General features: G+C 39.7%; 1 protein-coding gene across 3 annotated transcripts in view; it reads left to right on the top strand.

The window, feature by feature from the left end:
- The window catches only part of Mthfd2l (methylenetetrahydrofolate dehydrogenase (NADP+ dependent) 2 like), an 82,295-nt gene that overhangs the window by 25,147 nt on the left and 35,757 nt on the right, over positions 1–21,391 (top strand). For 2 of the 3 annotated variants that reach the window (XM_060380924.1, XM_060380927.1), the window contains 2 exons: positions 768–875; positions 15,192–15,284. In XM_060380924.1, coding sequence (XP_060236907.1) covers positions 768–875; positions 15,192–15,284 — 201 coding nt within the window. Of the gene's footprint in view, positions 1–767; positions 876–15,191; positions 15,285–16,102; positions 16,615–21,391 lie in introns of those variants that run through there. The other variant, XM_060380926.1, reaches the window with a different exon arrangement.

The following is a 21,391-nucleotide window of genomic DNA, read 5'->3' on the forward strand; positions in this document are numbered from 1 at the left end:
ATGTGTCAATTATATGGTCAATTATACCCATTGACCATAATTTTTAATAAAAGCATGTAGGCTTAGACTATGCTAGACACATCATGTTCTCACAGGCTGGAGGGGACATTCATGGGGCTCAGTTGCTTTGCATATCGACGGCTTTTCAGCTCCCACCAGTCACTTCCTTTCTGGAAACATCTTTTCCCTTCTAATCTGCCAATTTCTAATTCATAGACAAACTCTCCAAGAGCAAGAAATTCTAGAATCACACACTTGCTCGTCAGTACTTGGATCAGCCTCATTTCCAATTTTTTCATTTTACCCGTGAAGAAATGGTGCCTGCAAAAGACAGAGCTAACTCGGTAAGGTTAGCGCTTCTCTCTGTGAGGTCAGAGTGTGTGAACCTTCCACTCTGTGCTCTCCCTAGTCTTGCCAGAAGTCTGATCGCTGTTTGTGCTTAATATTTTTATGAACCCCTAGGCTAATTAGCAGCTCATATATTTTAAGACTGTACACTTCATGTGAAACTCAGTATTGAAAAGGACTTTAATGGCAACTTGAGAATTTTTGTGGCTTTGAAATGAGGACATAATTAGAGAGGACGTGGCAAATCCAAGAGGTGTTAGAAGAAAAACTTATAAATAATCCAGTGGGGACCATGCCACAGTCAGGGCATGAAATCCGAATTAGAAGTTTTAAAAGGATGCTTCAGTTGGCTTTTCGTGTGTTTAACTTGCTTCTTGTTGCTAGCCATGCGTTCAAACAGACTTTTTTTTTTTTTTAAGGAATTGAAACTTTTGGGAAGAATGTGGTCGTGGCGGGAAGATCCAAGAACGTGGGCATGCCAATCGCCATGCTGCTGCACACGGATGGAGGGCACGCGCGTCCCGGAGGTGAGTGGTCTGCAGGTCTGCGAGGGCCGCGTTTCCTCCTCACGTCAAGTCATGACCCCTGGTGGCGTGGCCCTTCACGCATGTAGGTTTCTGCAGCTGACTAATACATGTACATGACCATAGGAAGACAGGGCTTGATAGTGACTTCAGGCAGTTGTCCAGGTGCCCATATTTCCAGGCCCTATTTCTGGCCTCACCTTCCCTTCCAGCTTGCTCTGTTTACCCTTCCCATGGCTGTATAAGTTTGGCTCACTGTGGCCTTCATATAATAGTTTTATATTAAACAAGGTAAAACCAGAAGACATTTTAAAAGGGTGTATTATTCTTCATAAAAACTTTGATTAAAGGACAATAAGCAAATCTTTCTTTGTTTTCAACATTTATTTTTCTTGTCTCACCATCACCAAGCATCATTCTGAGCCCCATGTTTTGAGGGACACTTCTTTCATAAACTCTCCATCCAGATTTCAATAATTATGGTATACAGGATTATGATTCCTATTCTGTCAATAAGGAAACAAGCTTGTAAGGCTTTGGCGGACTTTGAGGGCATGTAGGTCCTGGGACTGGCAGCTAGAGATGGGTACATGCTGTGGTCAGGAGCATTGATATAGCCACAGAATCAATTGACTGATGAACAGCCAATTGCCCTTTGCAGACTTTTGTTTTTCCTGTCTGTAGAAATGCATAATGTTAATATCTCTCTTTCTCCATGTCCTCTCCAGCATGTGCTGTCACTTGAGTTTTTCATCTTAGCCATTCTGATGGGTGTAAGGTGAAATCTCAGGGTCATTTTGATATGTATTTTCCTGATAGCTAAGGGTGTTGAGCATTTCTTTAAGTGTTTTTCTGCCATTCTATATTCCTCTACAGAGAATTCTGTTTAGCTCTATACCCCATTTTTTAAATTGGATTACTTCATTTGTTACTGTTTAACTTCTTGAGTTCTTTATATATTCTGGATATTAGCCCTCTGTCAGATATAGAGTTGGTGAAGATCCTTTCTCAGTCTGTAGGTTGTCGTTTTGTTCTGATGAGAGTGTCCTTTGCTACAGAAGTTTTTCAGTTTCATGAGGTTCCATTTATTGATTGTTGATCTTAGAGCCTGTGCTGTTGGTGTTCTGTTCAGGAAGTTTTCTCCTGTGCCAATGAGTTTCTTCTCACAGGTTTAGTGTGTCTGGTTTTATGTTGAGGTCTTTGATCCACTTGGACTTTAGTTTTGTACAGGGTGATAAGTATGGATCTATTTGCATTTTTCTACATGTAGACATCCAGTTATACCAGCACCATTTGTTGAAGATGCTGCCTTTTTTTCAATGTATGGTTTTGGCATCTTTGTCAAAAATCAGGTGTCCATAAGTATGTGGTTTATTTCTAGGCCTTCTATTCGATTCCATTGATCCATCAGCTGGTTTCTATGCCAGGACCATGAAGTTTTTATTAGTCTTCCTCTATAGTACAGCTTAAGATCAGGTATGGAGATATCACCAGAAGATCTTTTATTGTAGAGGATTGTTTTAGCATTGCTGATGGGAATGTAAACTTGTACAACCACTTTGGAAATCAATCTGGTGCTTTCTCAGACAATTATAAATAGTGCTACCTCAAGATTCAGCTTTACTACTCCTGGGCATATATCCAAAAGATGCTCAAGTATATAAAAAGGACATTTGCTCAACCATGTTCATAGCAGCTTTATTTGTAATAGCCAGAAGCTATTGTATAGTATATTTGTATAGCCAGATGCCCCTCAGTTGAGGAATGGATACAAAAATTGTGGTACATTTACACAATGGAATACTACTCAGCAATTAAAAACAATGAAACCATGAAATGGTGGGAACTAGAGAAGATCATGCTGAGTAAGGTATCCCAGAAACACATGGCATATACTCACTTATAAGTGGATATTAGACATATAATATTGGATAATCATACTAAAATCTGTACGCCTGAAGAAACTAATCAAGAAGGAGGACCTTGGGTAAGATGCTCAATCCTCATTTAGAAAGGCAAGCAGGATAGACACCAGAAGAGAGAGAAAACAGGGAACAGGACAGGTGCCTACCACAGAGGGCCTCTGAAAGACTCTACCCAGCAGGGTATCAAAACATATGCTGAGACTCATAGCCAAACTTTGGGCAGAGTGCAGGGAATCTTATGAACGAAAGGGGAGATAGAAAGACCTGGAAAGGACAGGAGCTCCATAAGGAGAGTAACAGAACCAAAAATCTGGGGACAGGGGTCTCTTCTGAGACTGATACTCTAAACAAGGACCATACATAGAGATAACCTGGAACCTCTGAACAGATGTAGCCCATGGCAACTCAGTGTCCAAGAGGGTTCCCTAGTAATGGGAGCAGGGACTGACATGAACCCAGGGGCTGGCTCTTTGATCACCTCCCCCTGAGGGCGGAGTAGCCTTGCCAGGCCACAGACGAAGACAATGCAGCCAGGCCTGATGAGACCTGATAGACTAGGGTCAGAAGGAAGGGGAGGAGGACCTCCTCTATCATTGGAATGGGAGAGAGGGGCATAGGAGAAGAAGAGGGTGCGAGCATGAGATTGGGAGGTGATGAAAGAGGGGGCTACAGCTGAGATACAAAGTGAATAAACTGTAGTTAATAAAAAATAAGTAAATTTTTAAAAATCTAAAAAAAGTCCCTCTTACTTAGTTATTCAGAAAATTAAATGAAATAGAAGTTTTATTTGAGAAAGCTGTAGTTACAATGTATTTGAGGTGTATCTGCCTGGCACACTCAGCTTGTGAAAGCTTACAAAACCATAGTTAGATATGTGCTACCATAATATTCCAATACAGTTTTGACATGATGCTTTTTCTTATAGGCTTCAGTGTGTGATATACTAGTTTCTTATCATATTCCAATTATGAATTAATTATAAACTTCCTTAGAAAAATCTCTCCCCTTTTAATTCAATTTTACACTACATAATACTATGCTACAGAAACTACCTTACATATTTTGGCATGTGTGATTATTTACAGATACATACATATGTAATAAAATATCAAAGTAAAACCAACTGATGGTGGTATTTGTTAGAGTTTTATGACAGATCAAGGGCCAAGCAATGCCACACAACTGATCTTATGCTAGAGATTTTTTGGGAGAAGGGGTAAAGACTGCCTTGGAGTGGGAACAAGAGAGAGGGAGAGGAGAGCAGAGACAGAGACAGAGCCGGATGCTACGGTGCAGACTCTTTAAAGGATGAAAACAAATCACATTTTATGTCTAGTGATGACATGGCTTGCTGGTGCTGAGTCGCTGAAGGCAGGCTGGGGCAGACCTGGTTCCTAACAGTAATGATTTTTGAGGACATAATTATGGGATTAAAACCAATTACTTATTCTTCGATGAAATTTCTTCACTTTAATGAATGCCGAACATGGACCCATGTGGAATTGGTTATAATGGTGCTTTACAAGCGAATTGGTTAAATTTACTTTTATTATAATGGTAACTTGCTGCTGTTATAACTACTGTATCCAAAAGGTAACAAATTATACTAAAAATGATATTGAAGTTTGCCATATGGGTGGTATTTAGTTAATACACATTGAATAGGAGCATGGGGGTATACATTATAATATAATGAGCTGTAGCAAGTAACTTACTGAATATTTGGAGTCTGTGGGAAAGTTAGTGTTTTAGATGTCTAGGCTGGCAGAGTAGTAATTACATGCATTGTTAGCTAATGGAGATAGAGAAGGAGGATTAACTGCAAATTTATACCTATAGAACTTGTTCTAATGACACAATGTTGAGTTTTTAGCACACAGTGTATATTGTTTTGCCTGAAGAGACTGAAAACCCTAATAACTCATTTTTATGTCAAAGAGAAACAATTTCACTAAAAAATTAGACAAACAGCAATAGAAAAAAAAAGCCAGCTATTCTTTCATTTAGTTTAATACGTGTCTGTTTCCAATTCACTTTTAAGTTTTGACATTAAGAGCACGAAGCTTCAGTACTGTGTAAGAAAGAAAAATCTTTTAGTTTACTTGGGACTTGAAATACACAAGAGTGAGATGTACTTAAATCTGTAAGTGCAAAGGCGGTAATGTTAGGGCAGTGGGCTGGGAGGAGGGGGAAAGGGGATGAAGTCAGGATGGATTGTATGAGAGCAGAGTAAATAAAAATAAAAAGATGAATGAGTGAAAGAAAACAAGGGAGAGAGAGGAAAGATAAAGAAAAGAAGAGAGGGAGGGGAGGAGAGATAGATAGAAAAGCAAGCAAGTAAAGGAAGGAAGCAGGGATGTGGCCCCCTGCTGCTGAGCACAGGCATTGTGGGAGCTTGGGGAGCAGTTCTGCTAGGGAGACTCTCTCCTAGCTGACCCAAGGTCTTGGTAGAAGAACATGTCGCAAGGGGACATGGCATCCAAGGACAGGAATGTACAGGTGTTCAGCGATAAGCAAGCGTCCTGCTAACTTATGAGAGCCCAGGCTTGGGAGAAGTGACATCAGAAGATAATAGTAGAAAGTCGCTTCTTAGGAAACTTAGCAATTCCTACGACATTTCAGGACCATTGTGACTGTCATGAGATTATAGGGTATTCTTTTGACTTTTTATATGTATAAACAGGTGGCATTTCTCTTTCTCTGAGAATAAAAACCAAATATCCCTAGCTTTTTATGGCACAATGTTCTTGTTTTTAGCTTTTTTATAAGGAAGGAAACCTGGAGAAAACTTTCTACTATCTTTAAAACCATTTTTTTTTTCTCATCAAGAAGACAGAAGCCCCCTCCCCCAAAGGCATTCTAGCTATTACTTATCACTAGTAGAGATTAAAATCAAATTCTATTTCCCATTCGTTTAGAGAACGTTTCATCTACATACTTTTATTCTTAAGCAGCACATGTCACCTAAAAATGAGCTACGGGTGGCATGGGTCACGTGATCTTTCTTATACTAAAACGTTGTAGCACCACTGAGAATGAAGATGTGGTCTCACTCCTCCAAAGGCTCTGCTCTTGTCTTCAGAGTCATCCTCCATGGGTGTTTTCTCCAAGCACTGGTTACATGGTATTCAGCATTTCAGTCTGCCTAGCCTGCTACTGTGCTTCATTCTCTCTTCCTTTGAGATGTCCTATCTTAAGTGGAAATCCACAGGACTTTTTGTTAACCCTCTGTCTTAGTTAGGATTTCTATTGCCGTGATGAAACACCATGACCAAAAGCAAGTTGGGGAGGCAAAGGTTTTTTTGGCTTACGCTTCCATATTGTAGTCTATCATTAAAGAAAATCAGGACAGGAAGTCAAACTCGGGAGGAAACTGGAGGCAGGAGCTGATGGAGACACAGCTGAAGGTTGCTGCTTCCTAGCTTGTTCATCATGGTTTGCTCAACCTGCTTTGGTATAGAAGCCAGGACTACCAGCCTAAGGGTAGCACCCCCAACAATGGGCTGGTCCATCCCCCATCAATCACTAACTAAGAAAATGCCTTACAGGATTGTCTACAGCCCAGTCTCATGGATGCATTTTCTCGATGGAGGTTTCCTCCTTCAGACAAATCTAACTTGTATCAAGTTGAAATAAACCTAGGCAGCACACCTGGTGTATTTTCACTGTGAGAATTGACTCCAGTTGGAAAACACATTATTTCTCCCAGACTGGGAGAATTCTCTCCCACACCCAGGAGGCAGTAACTAGCATTTGATGCTTGAGGCAGTGCAACATGAGGGGAGTGGCATGTGTGATTGATTAAGCTCTGCCCAGTAGCAGGTGGCACCAAGCTCCCTTAGGTTTAAAACAGAAGAGGCAAAGAAGAACACCTAGGAATGCAGGAGTCATGTAAGCGTCACACCATCAAGACTGAGACTCAGACCTGCTGGCCTCAAGTGGAATGGGAGGTTTATAGCCTTTATGGAGGAACCATGGTCAAACTGGGACAGAAGGAAGGCAGGCATTTTGTTTCTGCTTCTCTTTCCCCATTGTCTCAAAAGTGCTCAGATTCTGTGATGCTCTCTGTTGATCTGGCTCTGTTAATTTATAATTTTGGGTTTGGGTAGTTATTAGAAAAAAATGATTATTCTCTCACTTTCTCAGATGAATAGTAAGTAAGTAATGAATAATAGGGGAATAACGAATAATAATAGGTTTTACCATCAATGTCTCTGACTTTAGCCAGCTTAGTTGGAAACAGGCAATCTTATTGAGCAATGGAGATTGTTACAGTTACACCGTGGGAAGCAGCATTAAACCTATTTAAATTATAAAGCAAGGCTCCTGAGTCTGCTCAGCGGGTAATGTCACTTGCTACCAAGTCAATAATCCAAGTTTGATCCCTAGGACCCACAAACTGGAAGATCAGAGACAATTCCTGACCTCTGACCTCCATTCACATGCTGAGGCATGTGCAAGCCATGCCTGCCCTCCCACACAAAATACATAAATGTAAATGTTAGAATTCCAAAAAAAATTACAAAGCAAAATTCAAATTTTTCTCTATCCTCTTTTGCTTTCTCTTTTATTCATAACCCCAGAATACCAAATGTCAGCTCCACTTTCAGCACAAAGCACCCTGTCCCTACTATCTCTATACTGGTCCATGTTGACACTGAAAAGGCTTCACCCTTTTTCATGACTTTCTCAGCCATGTCTCTGCCACTTCTTCCCCACATGCTGAGAGTCCACAGAAAGGCACACCGTTCCCTAGCACTGCTCTTCATGCTACTGGGAGTTATTGTCCTGGTCCTTTCGCCTGCAATCCTCATTCCCACAGCCTTGCTTTTCCTTTCCCTGCTTCACAACCATTGCTTTGTATGCCCTGCCACCACCGACCTTATCCTGTATTTCTCTCTCCCCTTCTTCCTCATTACAAAAAAAGTAAATAAGAACTTCTCTTTGGGGTTGAGGCGGTTTGCAATAAAGTCTCTTTACATAGCCCTGTCTAAGCTGGACTCTACATGTGACTTAGGCTGGCTTCAGACATTGTAACAATTGTCCTGGCTCAGCCGTTCAAGTCCTGGGATTACAGGACCATTAGCATAATGGTCCATAGGTAATAGTAGAATAAATCATTCAACCAATAAGTCTATAAGATATGTTATGTATCAAACACTGGGCCATCATTGTACAAAATAAGGTCACAGATAGAAATTTAAAATATGAATTTGTCATTTGTTGAAAGAAAACTTTTGCAGAGAAAGGAGAGGAAAGAGGGAGAGAAGTAGCTAGATGCCCCCTCCTCCACAGATCAACTTTTCATACTTAAAATTATAAGACCTTATATAAAAGGATGATCAAAAGCTCCCTTACCATCAAGAGTCGCCTTATGTTCAGTAGGGGAGGAACAGGTTATGTCAATATCAGAAAGGAAAGAGGAATCCTCAGGCCACTGTGTAAAGGAGGGGAAGTTGATGCTTATGTCATTCATTGAAAGAAGACAAATTTCTACAAAAAATCAACATGATTCTGTCTTTTTACAGAGGAGCTGGTTTCTTTATTGGTAAATATGTAAAATACAGCAGTGAATAAACCAGACATGGCTCTGTCCTCCTGAGACTGCATAGTGGTAGGAAAGAGAATCATTAACCACATGAAACAAATGGTTCTAATTATAACTATGCAAAATGCTTCAAAGTAACAGTAGAGCTTTATGGAAAGAGCTTGGCATAGGACAGAATGAATGATTTCCAGATATAATTATACATAAACACTATATCTTTTGGGAGACCTACTCCAATTAGTTTTACAATGAAGCTTTAAAAAGACTGTGTGTATAGTATACGTATGTCCATTTGTCCATGTATGTCCGTGTGTGTGTGTGTGTGTGTGTGTGTGTGTGTGTAGACCGGAGGTCAACATCAGGAGTCTTCCCTCAGTGTTATCTTTTGAGATGTCATCTCTCACTGAAACTGGAGCTCACCTATTAGCTAGACTGGCTGCTCCAATGAGCTGCAGCCATCCGCCCATCTGCCCCTCGCATCCCAAACTCTACGATTACAGCCATTTGTCATCATGATTGGCTTTTGCACGGATTCTGGGGATCCAAGCTCATGTCCTCATGCTTACATGACCGGTATTTTCCTGATGGAGTGATCATCTCCTTACCCCTAAGGTCACTTTTACTATTTACATAATGAGTAGAACTATGGCAATACATTAGACATAACAGAAATTAGAAATGGTGAGGTAGAAGAAAAAAAGAAGGGGTGGAATTTTAAAAATGGAGCCAAAATAATACTTCTACTAAAAATAAGGAAATCATTGAATTTTTATGGATATATTCTCACTGTCAAGCAAACTACTTTTTATTTGATGGAGCTGAATGTATATTTGCTGAGTTTACTTCATTGACTCTAAATATGGCTATTTCATTAGTTTCATCTTTAAAACTTGTTAGCAGGAAAAAAGGAATTGTTACCCAAATAGGTATCTGTAAGATTAAAAATAAACACGCTCTAGAAAACAATAAAATATTTTCCTAATCCAAGAACACTTAACTTCTCTTGAGGGTTCTTATAAATGAAAAACTATGCAATGGATTCCGTAATATGTAAGACATGCTTTTCAAGTTAAGGCAATGCCTGCTGTTAATAGGACTGTTTCTGTAATCATTTAAGTGCAGATTAACGCTATCACTATGGTCATGGTTTTTAATGCCCGTTATACATTTCTGCTCACTCTGATTTTAGGCCATTCCCCCTTTCAACTTCTCACCCAGTGTTTTCACCCCATCCGGCTTCAGCATCATCAAGATGCCTTTAAAAATATAGTTTTCCCAATTCCAGTGCTCAACAAATGGAGATGAAGACATAGGAGCTCACACAGTGTGTGTGTGTGTGTGTGTGTAGCTCACTGCAGTGCTATGTTTCGCTCAGTTCCTTGCTGAATCATCAGCACATCAGCACTGGTAGGACGGGAAATTTGGGCTTTAATTTTTATTCTGTTTTAGTTTTCTGTAGGAATATGAGAGACTCTTCTTTGGAATAAGAGAACGCTGGTGGGTAGCCTAAGTACAAGGTAGTCCTTCTGAAATAAAAACTGAGCTAAGAGGCAAGTGAACGCTTCATAATTAGCTCTTTGGGGTGGAGGTAAACACACACACACACACACACACACACGAATGTTGAACTACTAGTGGAAAAAAGGGGGGGTGGAGGACTCCAGCTTTTATGGCAAGTACCTGAGAATAAGGTGGCACCATTTACTAAAATGAGACCACAGGCTGACTAGATACTTTTAGTTGTTTTTTTTTTCTTTTTAGAATTTTTCAATAGTTTTTATTTCATGTTTTCCATAATAGTTTTAGAACCAATTAGATACTTCCATCCAAAACAAAACAAAACAGATAAGAGTTGTACTGTTTTCGAAAAAGACATAGGGGAATAATCCTCATTATTCTGAAACTTTCTGCCCAGGACTGCGGTTGTCTACCTAGTTCCCCTGTGTAATTTATGTATTCTGGCACTGTTTTAGGAAATTTCATATCACATAGATTTTACACATCTCTTGTTCATAGTACCTTTGATCTGTTAGTACAATGAGGTCTTTTAATGTGACTTCTAATATGTGGTTATATATAGCGTATTAATTTTGGCATATTCATTTTTTGTGGATAATTCAATAAATCCTTTCAATATTTAGCAGTATTCCAATTGTATTTATATATCAAATACATGTAAGCTTTATGCTCATTAATCTTTTGTATTATTTTACTTTTTTCTTTATGTAACTTTTAACAAGCTACATAAATGATTGATTAATTTTTCTGGTTTGGGTTTTATTAATATAGTAACTTAGGTCTATTTTTTATCTCCTAAGAATTGCTTTATGTTTATTTTGTTAAATTTAATACGATCTGTTTTTATTATAAAGGTTTCTAGAAACTCTACAGTAATTTTTTGTGTTTCCTTTTTGATCCATAAACTTTCCAGTAAAAGGATCTTTTTATGTCTGATCTTGTCAATAATAATACCTTTACTGAGTTGTGATCAAGGATAATTATTTGTAAATTATATTATTATCTTCTTTGGTATTAATGGAAAAAAACATTTCCCCAAATAAAACCATTTAAAAGTGTTGTTTGGGCTCATAAAATACATTATTTATTTTTAGAGTTTAATAAAATTGTATAATGTTTTTTGTATTTTCTATGCTTGAGCTGTTATGAGCTGAAGAAGATGGATTGCATTCAGCAACTGCAATGTGTTTTTATTTCTACCACTTGTAACGTCTGTTTTATAACTGCATTTCACCCTTGTTAATAACACAGCTATGTTCACAAGATGCAATTTAATTCCTTATATCTATTTTATTTATAACTTAAATGTTTATATTCATTTGAGTTGCTGCTTCTGTCCCCTTCCTTCTTCTTCTCTTTCCTTCTTTTTTTCTTCCCTTTTAAAATCATTTTTGAGAGAAGGTTTTGATGTGTCTCTCAAGCTAGCCCTAACCTCCTTATATAGCCCAAGATGGCCTCAAACTCTTTATGTAGCCTAGGGTGGCCTCAGTTTGGAAATTCCCTGCCTTTGTCTCCTGAGTGCTGGAATTAACAGCCATAAAAATCACATCTACCTTATCCACACCTATTTTTGTTTGTTTGTTTATTGTTTACTGATTTTTGAGACAGGGTCTCTTTACGTAGCTCTCGCTGTCCTGTCCTGGAACATAGGAGAGAGGCTGACCTTGAACTCAAAGAACCTCCTGCCTCTGCCTCCCAAATACTGGAATTAAAGGCTTGTGCCACCTCACCCTGCCATCCTTTGCTTTCTGACATGTTCATCTTTTTGTATTTAATATTGAATTTCTCCTTCCATTATCCATTATGGGTGACTGAGAGATTTTCTTTCATTTTTATGGTAAATATGTGGTCAGAATTATCAATGTACTTACTGCCTATTCTATTTGTTTTTTTTGTTGTACTTTTAATCTCTTCTATGTATTTTACTATTTAAGATTTTTATTATCTCAATAATATAACATATACTAGATTTAATTCTCTATATGTATGCAGTATCTATTGGTGCTATAAAAGAATTGGTAGAATGTTCCTACTCTGTTTCTGATTTCAGTTTTTGTTTCTTACCTGATATTAACCCATAAAACTCACCTTCCAGAATATTTATATTTTGAAATATATGCCTGTGTTACTGGCTAATAACTTTTAAAACAACGTGTTGATTCCCATTGTTATGTATGAGCAACCAATGGACTTTCCCTTCCCTCCTCGTTCTACCTTTGTGTGGTGCAATCTTTCTACATCATCTAAGCAAGCAGCAGTCACATTTGTCAGTGTCTGAGTCAGCTGCTTGCTGCTAAAGCAACATACCACAGGCGGGTAATCTGAAGGGCAGAGGTCGCGTCTTTACCAGCTCTGAAGGGCAGCAAGTGTTAAGCGACAATGCTGCTGAAATCATCTTTCATAAGGGATTCACTCTAACACCAACATTAATCACAAGGGCTCTCATGGGTTAAGTAAACATTTAAGGTCCCACCTCTTAATATTGTTGCCATGGCAGTTAAGGTTTTTATTTTAATATTTTTTTAATATTTTACAATTTATTCACTTTATAACCAGTTGTAGCTTCCTCCCTTGTCTCATCCTGGTCCCCTTCTCACTCTTCCTCTCCCTCATCCCCATTCCTTAGTCCACTGAAAGAGGGAGTCCTCCCCGCTTGCTGCCTTCTGACCCTACCTATCAAGTCTTATCGGGACTGCCTGGATCCTCTTCCTCTGTGGCCTGGAAAGGCCGCATCACCAGGCAGAAGTGTTCAAGGAGCAAGCAACTGAGTTCATGACAGAGGCAGCCCCTGCTTCCCTTATTTGGGAACCCACATGGAGATTGAGCTTCCTATGGGCTACATCTGAGTAGGGGGTCTAGGTCCTCTCTATGGATGGTCCTTGGTTGGTGCATCAGTCTCTGCAGGCCCCACTGGGCCCAGATTCTTTGGCTTTGTTAGTCTCCTTGTGGGGTTACTGTCCCCTCCGGGTCCTTCTATTTCTCTCTTTTTCCATAAGACTTCCTGTGCTCTGCCGGAAGTTTGCCTGTGAGTCTCTGCATCTGCTTTCATAATCCTGTTGGTTGGAGCCTTTCAGAGGACATCTATGGTAGGCTCCTGAACTCTTCCCTCTCTTCCACTGCTTCTGGTATCTATCCTTTTTGCCATTCTGAATGAAAATTAAGCATTCTCCCTAAGGTCCTTTTTGTTGTTTAGCTTCTTTAGGTCTGCAGATTGTAGTATGGTTATCTATATTATATGGCTAATACTCACTTATAAGTTAAGTTTCAACATGACTTAGGAAAGGGTAATCCAGCCATGGTTGTCTGTCAGTTCAATCTTCACATGTTTCAAAAGGTTTACTTCTGTAATAAAACACATCACATCTCTCCAATAGTCCTTTGGGCGATGTCTCAAATGGGTTTTGGTAAATCGAAGCACCCGTAATAGCGAGATTCTTTCATTATGAACAATATTCACAGAAGTCCTGAATTTTCAAAATCATTTGAAATTCTCAATCTTAATTTGACTGGCTGGTAATTTCTTACGTTCCAATTTCTTTACATGAGTCGTTCTGAGATCTCTATCTTTTGGGGGTGGGGAGGTGGGGGAGATTGAATATAGAAATTTGAATTTTTGCCTGCTTGTTTATAGGATTCTTCTCTTTGTCTTTAAAATTGAGAATCATTATTTTTAATGTCAGTTTTGACAATTATAGGTCACTGTGGTTGGATTCAAGCTGCTTCTCCTGGACTTTTATTGCAAGTTCTAACTAGAAAAAAAAATGTTGTAATGTTTGTGTAAAGTGTTCAGCTTTCCACACGGAATTTTTGTTGAATGTTGATATATCGATAAAAATTAGTTAAAACACATTTTGATTTCATTTTTGTCTATTTTTTATCTGCCACTTTTGAAAGATATGCTTTAAAGCTTTCCATACTGTAAAGTTTACTGCTTTAGTGCACAGCTCCATTGATTTGGATAAATACAAAATCATTATGACGAAACAGACTACTCATCACCAGAATCCTGACAGCTTCGTCACCTCCCCAAATTACCCCAGACTTGTCCTTTGTGGAGCTGTTTATTGATGCTTCACCAGATCGTCCTCGCTTATGTATTAATCATCATTAAATGGACAGATTTTTGTAGACCTGCTATTTGCACGACATTTCTGCTGGTTGGCAGGGTGGAGATGCTGCCTGGCCTTCCACTCCCCTTACCGTTTCCCCAGTGCTTCCTGCTGGGAGGATTCCTTGGTGTCATCCTGTGTGCGAGCATGCCGTCATCCACAGTGTGTCCCAGCAGGCTCCTCTGCCTGCATTTCTCTTGGCTGTAGCACAGGGGAGTGTGCTGTGTTTTGGAGCTGAGCCCATTTCCTTTAGGAAGTGTGTAGATGGCCATTTGCAAAGGTTTGCTGCTGCTGCACGAGTACTTGGGCACTTGTGTCTTGTGTGGTATATACCATCTACAGCTTTGGTGGGTGACTTTTACACACACAATCCTGTGAGAAATGTGGCTTTTCTTTTTTCTAAAGCCCGAGATTGTAGTGTAGGGGCTGCTGCTACGTGGGAAGGATTTGGCGTCTCCAGGAGGAGAGATGAGAAATTGAATCTCTCAAAGTCACTCTTCCAGGCAGTCCCTCCCCAGGCTTCTTCTCCTCAGCTTATTTGTCTCATTCTTTTCTCCTGGCCCATGTTTATACCTAGAGATGGCACAGCTGTGACCCTTCTTCATTAACCTGTAATGCACTCAAGTTTTCATGCAAAAGCTTCCTGCTCTAGTCTAATCCTGTTTACTTTTCCTAAACACAACCCCCAAGCTAATCTGCTTTGTCCTGCTTTACAGTTTTGCTTGAACTGTCATTTTCTTCTCTTCCAAAATTGTTATACTCCTTCTTGGAAACATTAACAGATGCTTTGCCTCCCTTAGGAGCCCTTTCCTGACGTCGTCTTTTGGTAGAATTAATCTCTCACCTATTTTCTGTAACACATTATCCATTTGTAGAACATTAATTTGTTGCTTTATGTACTTATTCCCCTGTCATTAATACACAAGAATACAACTCAAATACTGATTTATAACCAGTCAATACAAGGTTTAATAGAATAACTGTCCAAGGCCTGGCAGCTCTGACCCTCATTTAGCCTCATTTGATTTTCCATGTATCCAACTGAAAGGTAGATTTTTAAATTTTGGTTTATCTAGAGGTTTTGCTTTTTAACATGATTTAATCATATCAGGGCAACTCTCCTACTCATGAGTAGCAACCAAAACTACCATAGGTTTAGAACCTGTGTAAAATTCTGGAAAGCGTGATGGCCATTAATGGAGACTGTTCTGCATTGCAGGTGACGCAACAGTGACAATAGCTCACAGGTACACTCCCAGAGAACAACTGAAGGTCCACACTCAGCTGGCGGATATTATCATAGTGGCTGCAGGTGAGTCCGTAATGACTGTTATTCGCTGGAACGGCACGGTAGAGTCATTCCCGCCCTCATTTCTGAGGCACTGAGAGAACGCATGGGAGGCACACCTAGGTAAATGCGTGTCTGCTCATCACGCCGGTCTAGCGTCCCTAGGTTAGCACCTGTCTCAGCGTACGTGAAACACAGATGAGCTTTGCAGTGATGGCTGGTGCACAGGTGCACTTTCGAAGTTGTGTTAACAGGCATGACTGAGCAGCGTGGTTAGAAAGGCATCCATGCCAGTTGGTAATACCTCGTGGTGTAGGGAGGGTGGGATGAAACTGAATGTGATCTTTAAAACTGTATTGGTGAAAATATGATGTCTAGGTGAGGGAGAGAGAGATCATCACCATGCGACTGGGGCCACACCCATGCTTGAGGCATAGCTTTTGGTGTCAACTAGAGCATGTCCCAGTGGGAGCTTCTGGCATGAGAGTGGCATGGCCCCAAAGCATGGTGTGTAAAATTGAGTGCAACGATCTGAGGTGCTCTGATTTGTATGAAAGAAGGCATATATAATATAATAATATAACATAATATACAAATGATGTATTTTTAAAGAAAATGGAAAAAGAAGAACCAACCATAACTTGATCATAGACAGAGCTACTTGAAGCCACTTAAAGCGGGTGAGCTCTCTGTCACTGAAATCATTAGGAAGAGAAGTGAAAAAAAAAAAAAGTACTGCAGAGGAATCTTTGCTAATTTTAAGAATTAATTCTTTCTGTATTTTGAATGACATAAATATTTCATATCCTTTTTTATTTAACTTTGTTAAAATGTTTTAACAGATCAAGCGTCGTGCTGAATGAGCACAAGGGAGCAGAAGTGTTTTAAACACATCGTCCATAGCATGTGTTACATTCCCTCTGTACATCCACCTTCCAGACATTGTAACGAATGTCTGTGCGCCCAGTGCAGTGCGCAGAACTGTGCTCACCCAACACCAGCATCTCCTCCAGTGTTTAGATTAGGTCATTTTGTATTTGAAGAAAGAAAGGTATGTAAAAAACCATGAATATGTATATGTTTATTATAACATGTTCAAATTTACCTGGTTTAATCAACAGAGTAAATAAGGTAATTTCAATATTTTAGATCCTAGAAGAGGCAAGAGTGCAGTTCATATGTGTGACTAATTTACTTACAAATATTGAGGGTCTGCTGCATGTCTCTGATTTTTAGCAAATGTGAATACGTTCAGATAGCAAAGCAAGATTTGTCCACTCAACAATCGTTGAACTCCTGCTGTACTGCTAGAGATGTTCCAAGTCGTAAGAATATAATACTTAATAAAATGACTACACCCACTCATTGGTGAGCTTATATTTTTGTGGGAAATAGCATAAATAAAGCCCAATCAACCTAAAATAATATCAGATAAGTGCTACAGTGAAGTTTAGTGAAGGAAAAGAAGAAGAATGAAAACCATTTTAGATATCGATCGATAAAAATAATTTTAAAGAAATGGCCATTGATCAGAGCCTCATTCCTGGTCATCCATCTGTTCTCTGGATCTACTCTACCTTGTCCTGCTTTGGTCCAGGGAGGTTGATGAGTGAGGACCATATGAGCTGTGAACAGCCTGACCTGTAGACAGTCTGACCTGGCTTCTGGGGAAATCTGAAGTGCAAGGAAGGAAAGCTCAGGGCAGGTTGTTTCTTCTCTCTCCTACCCCCCTTCTGCTACTTTCTGGGGTGTCTTTGGCTTTTGTTGGCAGTCCTCTTCTCACAGCTCGTGCTCTCACTGGACTGTAGTAATACCATCCTCCAACTCGCCCTTCTGAATTGGGGATGCACATGTTTTCTGCAGTCTCTAGCACCCTGTGCTCTCAACAGCCCTATACACGACTCTGTAAAAGTTCCTTAATAACTTCTCTCCATGTGATGGTATGAGGCGGATCCTGTAGCTCAGGTAGAGTGGAAGGAAAAGTCAGGAACAGCTGAGAGAACATCAATCAGAGAGAACCAGAAAGTTCTTACAGGAGGGTGTATGTAGTATGGTCCAAACTGGAGACATTGGGTATTTACTGCATAGACTTTTCTAGCTTTGACTGTATGCTAATTTGCTATGAGCAATAGTGTAAGAAATACTGTGGGGAAGGTAGCCAAGGTCACCTTGTATGTGAGTGTAAAGGTGTGAACTTTGGTATGAGCCAAGGTTGGAGAGCAGAAGATAAGCTCAGACTTTAAAGCCCCATCTGACCATCAAGAACTGTTTCTGTAGAGCCAAGAGCAAAAGCAAAAGGAAAAGCTATTATGAGTTCATTTAATGGATTCAATTTTTTTTTCTATTTTCTGTCTGGGCATATAGTGTTTATTTCTTATTTGTAGTCAATTTTTGCATCCCTTGCCATATCCAAACCTTGAATGGTAGCCTCTATCATTTTCCTGTTTAGTTACATGTTACTGGTAATTCTCAGGCTCTAAACTTCACAAGTACTTATAAAACATAATGGGAGAATGAAAGTTCTGAGTGAAATGAAATTTGATGAAAACAATAAGGCATCTTAAATTAGTTTCACCCAAAGTTAATTAAATTTCTCATTCTATGTAGCCATTTATCTTAAAATGGTAACTCAAGGGGCAACAATTTATTCCTCATATAAAGAAAATGGAAATATTCCCCTTTTTGGAAGTTATTAGTAAGCTGCTACACTTAATTATGCCTGAGGGGTTATATTCAGATACAAAGTTTTGAGTAAGATTGACAGAAGTAAGATGTATTTGCAGATGCAGTTAACTGTTGCAGACCACAGTCCAACAGTCAGTGCAACACAGATGCAACACAGATGCAGCAACAATGCATTCCTGCGCAACAAGTAGCATGCTACCATCTTCAAAACACTTAGGTCCACACACAAGACTTAGAATTTGGTGAGCAGAGGTTTTGAGTGGTCACCTTTTCCACTTAGCATTAGGCAGGGTCACATTTATGTTTTGAAAGTGTTTTTAGTGTTAGTGACTTCTAAATAGTGAACCATGCCTCAAAACTTTCATCTCTCAATTATAATGTTAAGTGGATATTTTCCTATGGTAGAGAAAATTTTCGCAGCATTTCTTTGTGCTCGTGTTTTGTCTTGTCATCATGACAAATGGCAAATCCTCTTGCAAGATCCTCTTGGGACGGGCTCAAATTATGTCACAAGTCACGATGTCCAATCCTGTCATCATCCTGGAGTTTCTCCCATGGGTTCCTTTATAAAAGCCTAGCTCAAAATCGTGCCTAAGGTGTTACAAAAGTCAGGGAAGGCAAATAAAGAGGGGAAGAGAAGGGAAGAATTGAGCTTATCCAAGGTTAACAATTAAGGGCCAGGACATAGAAAGGCGCATGCGCAAGGGTCCTGTTGATTACTTCCTCCCCTACAGCCTTCTCCCTGGGAGGATGCTCTTACCACCAGAGGGCTCCAGTCCTTTTATATGTGCAGTAGCTTGGCCATCCACCACCATGGCAAGAAAACCTTTTGATGGCAAGAAAACCTTTTGAGGGAAGAGAGCAGGAACAAACCACATTCCTTGCCTTGTCTCCCACCTGCTGTGTCCCTCACTAGTTACAAAGACACGCCGAGGGCGGGAGGACACTCATGTAGCCCTGCAATCATCCCTAACAAAGAAATACTTAGTTATGAGAAATTTTCTGGAAAGAATATTGAGACTTTATGAGAAACAAATAAAGATTATCACATCTCCATTTTATTCATTAATAGTCACCAGAAGAACTTGGTAATTACACTAATAACAGAAAACTAAAAAGATCTATATACTATAAAGATCTATATAGCTTCACATTGGCAATAAAGTATTACTAAAACGACCGCGCCATGCATCCTGTGTGGGAAATCAACAAATACAATTAGCAGTGGGTATTAAATAGGTAAAGAGTGATCTAATGGCAGAGGTAGCTGGAACTGGGAGGGCTGGGCCCGTGTCACAACTGGAATGTCAGCATATATGGAAGCAGGCCCATCTAGAAGGCAGAAAGAGGAGGGGAGGAGTGTGATGTGTCAGAAAGAGCGATAATCTCCCAGAGATGACAGCAAAGAATTTGGTGATGAAATCTGGAAACGGGCTTGCAGAAGAAGAGTAAAAGAAGAAATCCTGCCCGACGATCCCGAGGCATGAGTAATATTAGCTTATGTTAATGCTAGTCTCATCCCTCCAGTTTCCCATAGTATCCATTTTATAGATCTAACTGTACGTCACCTAACTCTTGAACTCACACCCCAGAACTGAGATTTGGGATTAGTTGAATCTCAAATCTAAAAATCAGGCCCGGTTAAACTCTGCAATTAGAAGGAAGAGGCTCCGAGCCTCTGGGAAGCTAGCTAGCATTCTGAGCTCACAGAGACAATCAGTTCCCAGGGCACCGAATACTTGTTTGCAGTTGTCTGCTATCTTCATTCTCGTATGGCAGGACTAGGCCTGATTATTATTATTTCTTCTTCTCTTTCTCTTTTAAAGCTTGGCGGGTGTGCACTTAGAATAGTATCAGGTGCAGAACTGGAAAGAGAGTTCAGTCAGTCAAGTGTTTGCCTTATAAACATTGAAATCTGAGTTCGCAACCCAAACCCATGTGGAAAAAGTCCAGGCACCATAGAATATGCTTGTAATCCCACTGCTGACAAAGGAGATTGTCCATTGTCCCCAGCTTAGACTACGGGGTGAGTTTTAGAACAGTAATAATAGTAAAAATAAAAACCCTGTGTCAAAAAGGAAGTGGTAAGTGGTACCTGGGGAATGACTCTGAAGGAAATCTATTCTCTCTATTCAGGCACATAATTGTGTATCCCTCTGCCACACCCCAACACAACATCTGATACAAAGCAATTGCCAAATTAAAGCGTGATGCATTGATCTTGAGATAATATCTAAAATAATGCCTTCTTCCAATTGCTTTAAATTTAGTTGATATGCCTTAGGATTATACTTTTTAAATATGAAATATTCTAATTATTCCGTAATTTTATGTAGTGTAACTTTGTTTCGAGGAACTACTAATATTTCTAGGTTGTCATTTTATTACAGTTAAAAAGGTCATGTGAATGAAATACGTTGTTTATAAAGAATCACTCAGTGTTAGGTGATGAATGCACCGATTTGAACACAAATGCTAAGATTAAGGAAGTTTGAGGTTGAAGACAAAATAGACCAGAATATCTGTCTAAAGTATACATTTGAGTGGAAAGGAACAGCTGAGGGCAAGACAAAATCAGTTTTGTATGAAGTTGTGGAAAAGGAAACAGCTACTTAGAATACAAGACACACATTATAAGATGGTAGCAGGGGTCTTTGGCCACTTTTCTCTGTCATACTCCAAGCAAACTGGGGGATATACTAAGTCTGTAAAAGTTCTTCAAGTTGTCATTTAGACAGGACAATAACTTTTTTATGGAACTTCCCGAAGTCCCTCCACCCATCCGAGTAAACTCAGAGTGACTCCGGTTTCCAGATGAGCCCTGAGTCACTGGCGTGCTCACTCCTGGGTTCAGCTGCTGCAGAGCTGAAAATAGCACCTGTCCTCCAGGCTGTCCTCTCGAGCAAGGTATTGAACCACCACAGCCTTGACTCTAGCATCTCATTGCAACACTTTTCATGACAGACACCGTCGTAAAAAAAAAAAAAAAAAAGTAGGACAAATGGCAGGTCAGTGCAGCGATTTGGAATATTCATACACTTGGATAATACCAGGTGACCAACTAACTTCCTCCCAGCACCTCGCCCATCAAATCAACTCCTAGGCACACAGCCATCAGTCACCATTCTAGAATCTCAAAGGATTTTTGTCTCTGGGGTGTTTCTCATTCCTTGGAATAGGGTTAGGAATTTTCAGGATGCTGAACACTGAAATTCCAGGGGGCAGGGCATGGATGTAGTCTGCTCACTATGTCCATCTCGTGCATCTCCTTTTCCCCTGCGTTCCATCCCCATCAGCGTTTATTGTTTGTTAAAAATCTCAGTGTAAGTTGCAATCTGCATTTTAGTGATGAAAAAAGATGCTAACTATATTTTGTGTATTTAATGTTCATTGATTCTTTTTCTTTGAGAGCTCATTTGTCCATTTATTGGTTGGCTGATTTTCTC

This window comes from Meriones unguiculatus, chromosome 3, assembly GCF_030254825.1.
Source record: "Meriones unguiculatus strain TT.TT164.6M chromosome 3, Bangor_MerUng_6.1, whole genome shotgun sequence".
Classification (NCBI taxonomy): domain Eukaryota; kingdom Metazoa; phylum Chordata; class Mammalia; order Rodentia; family Muridae; genus Meriones; species Meriones unguiculatus.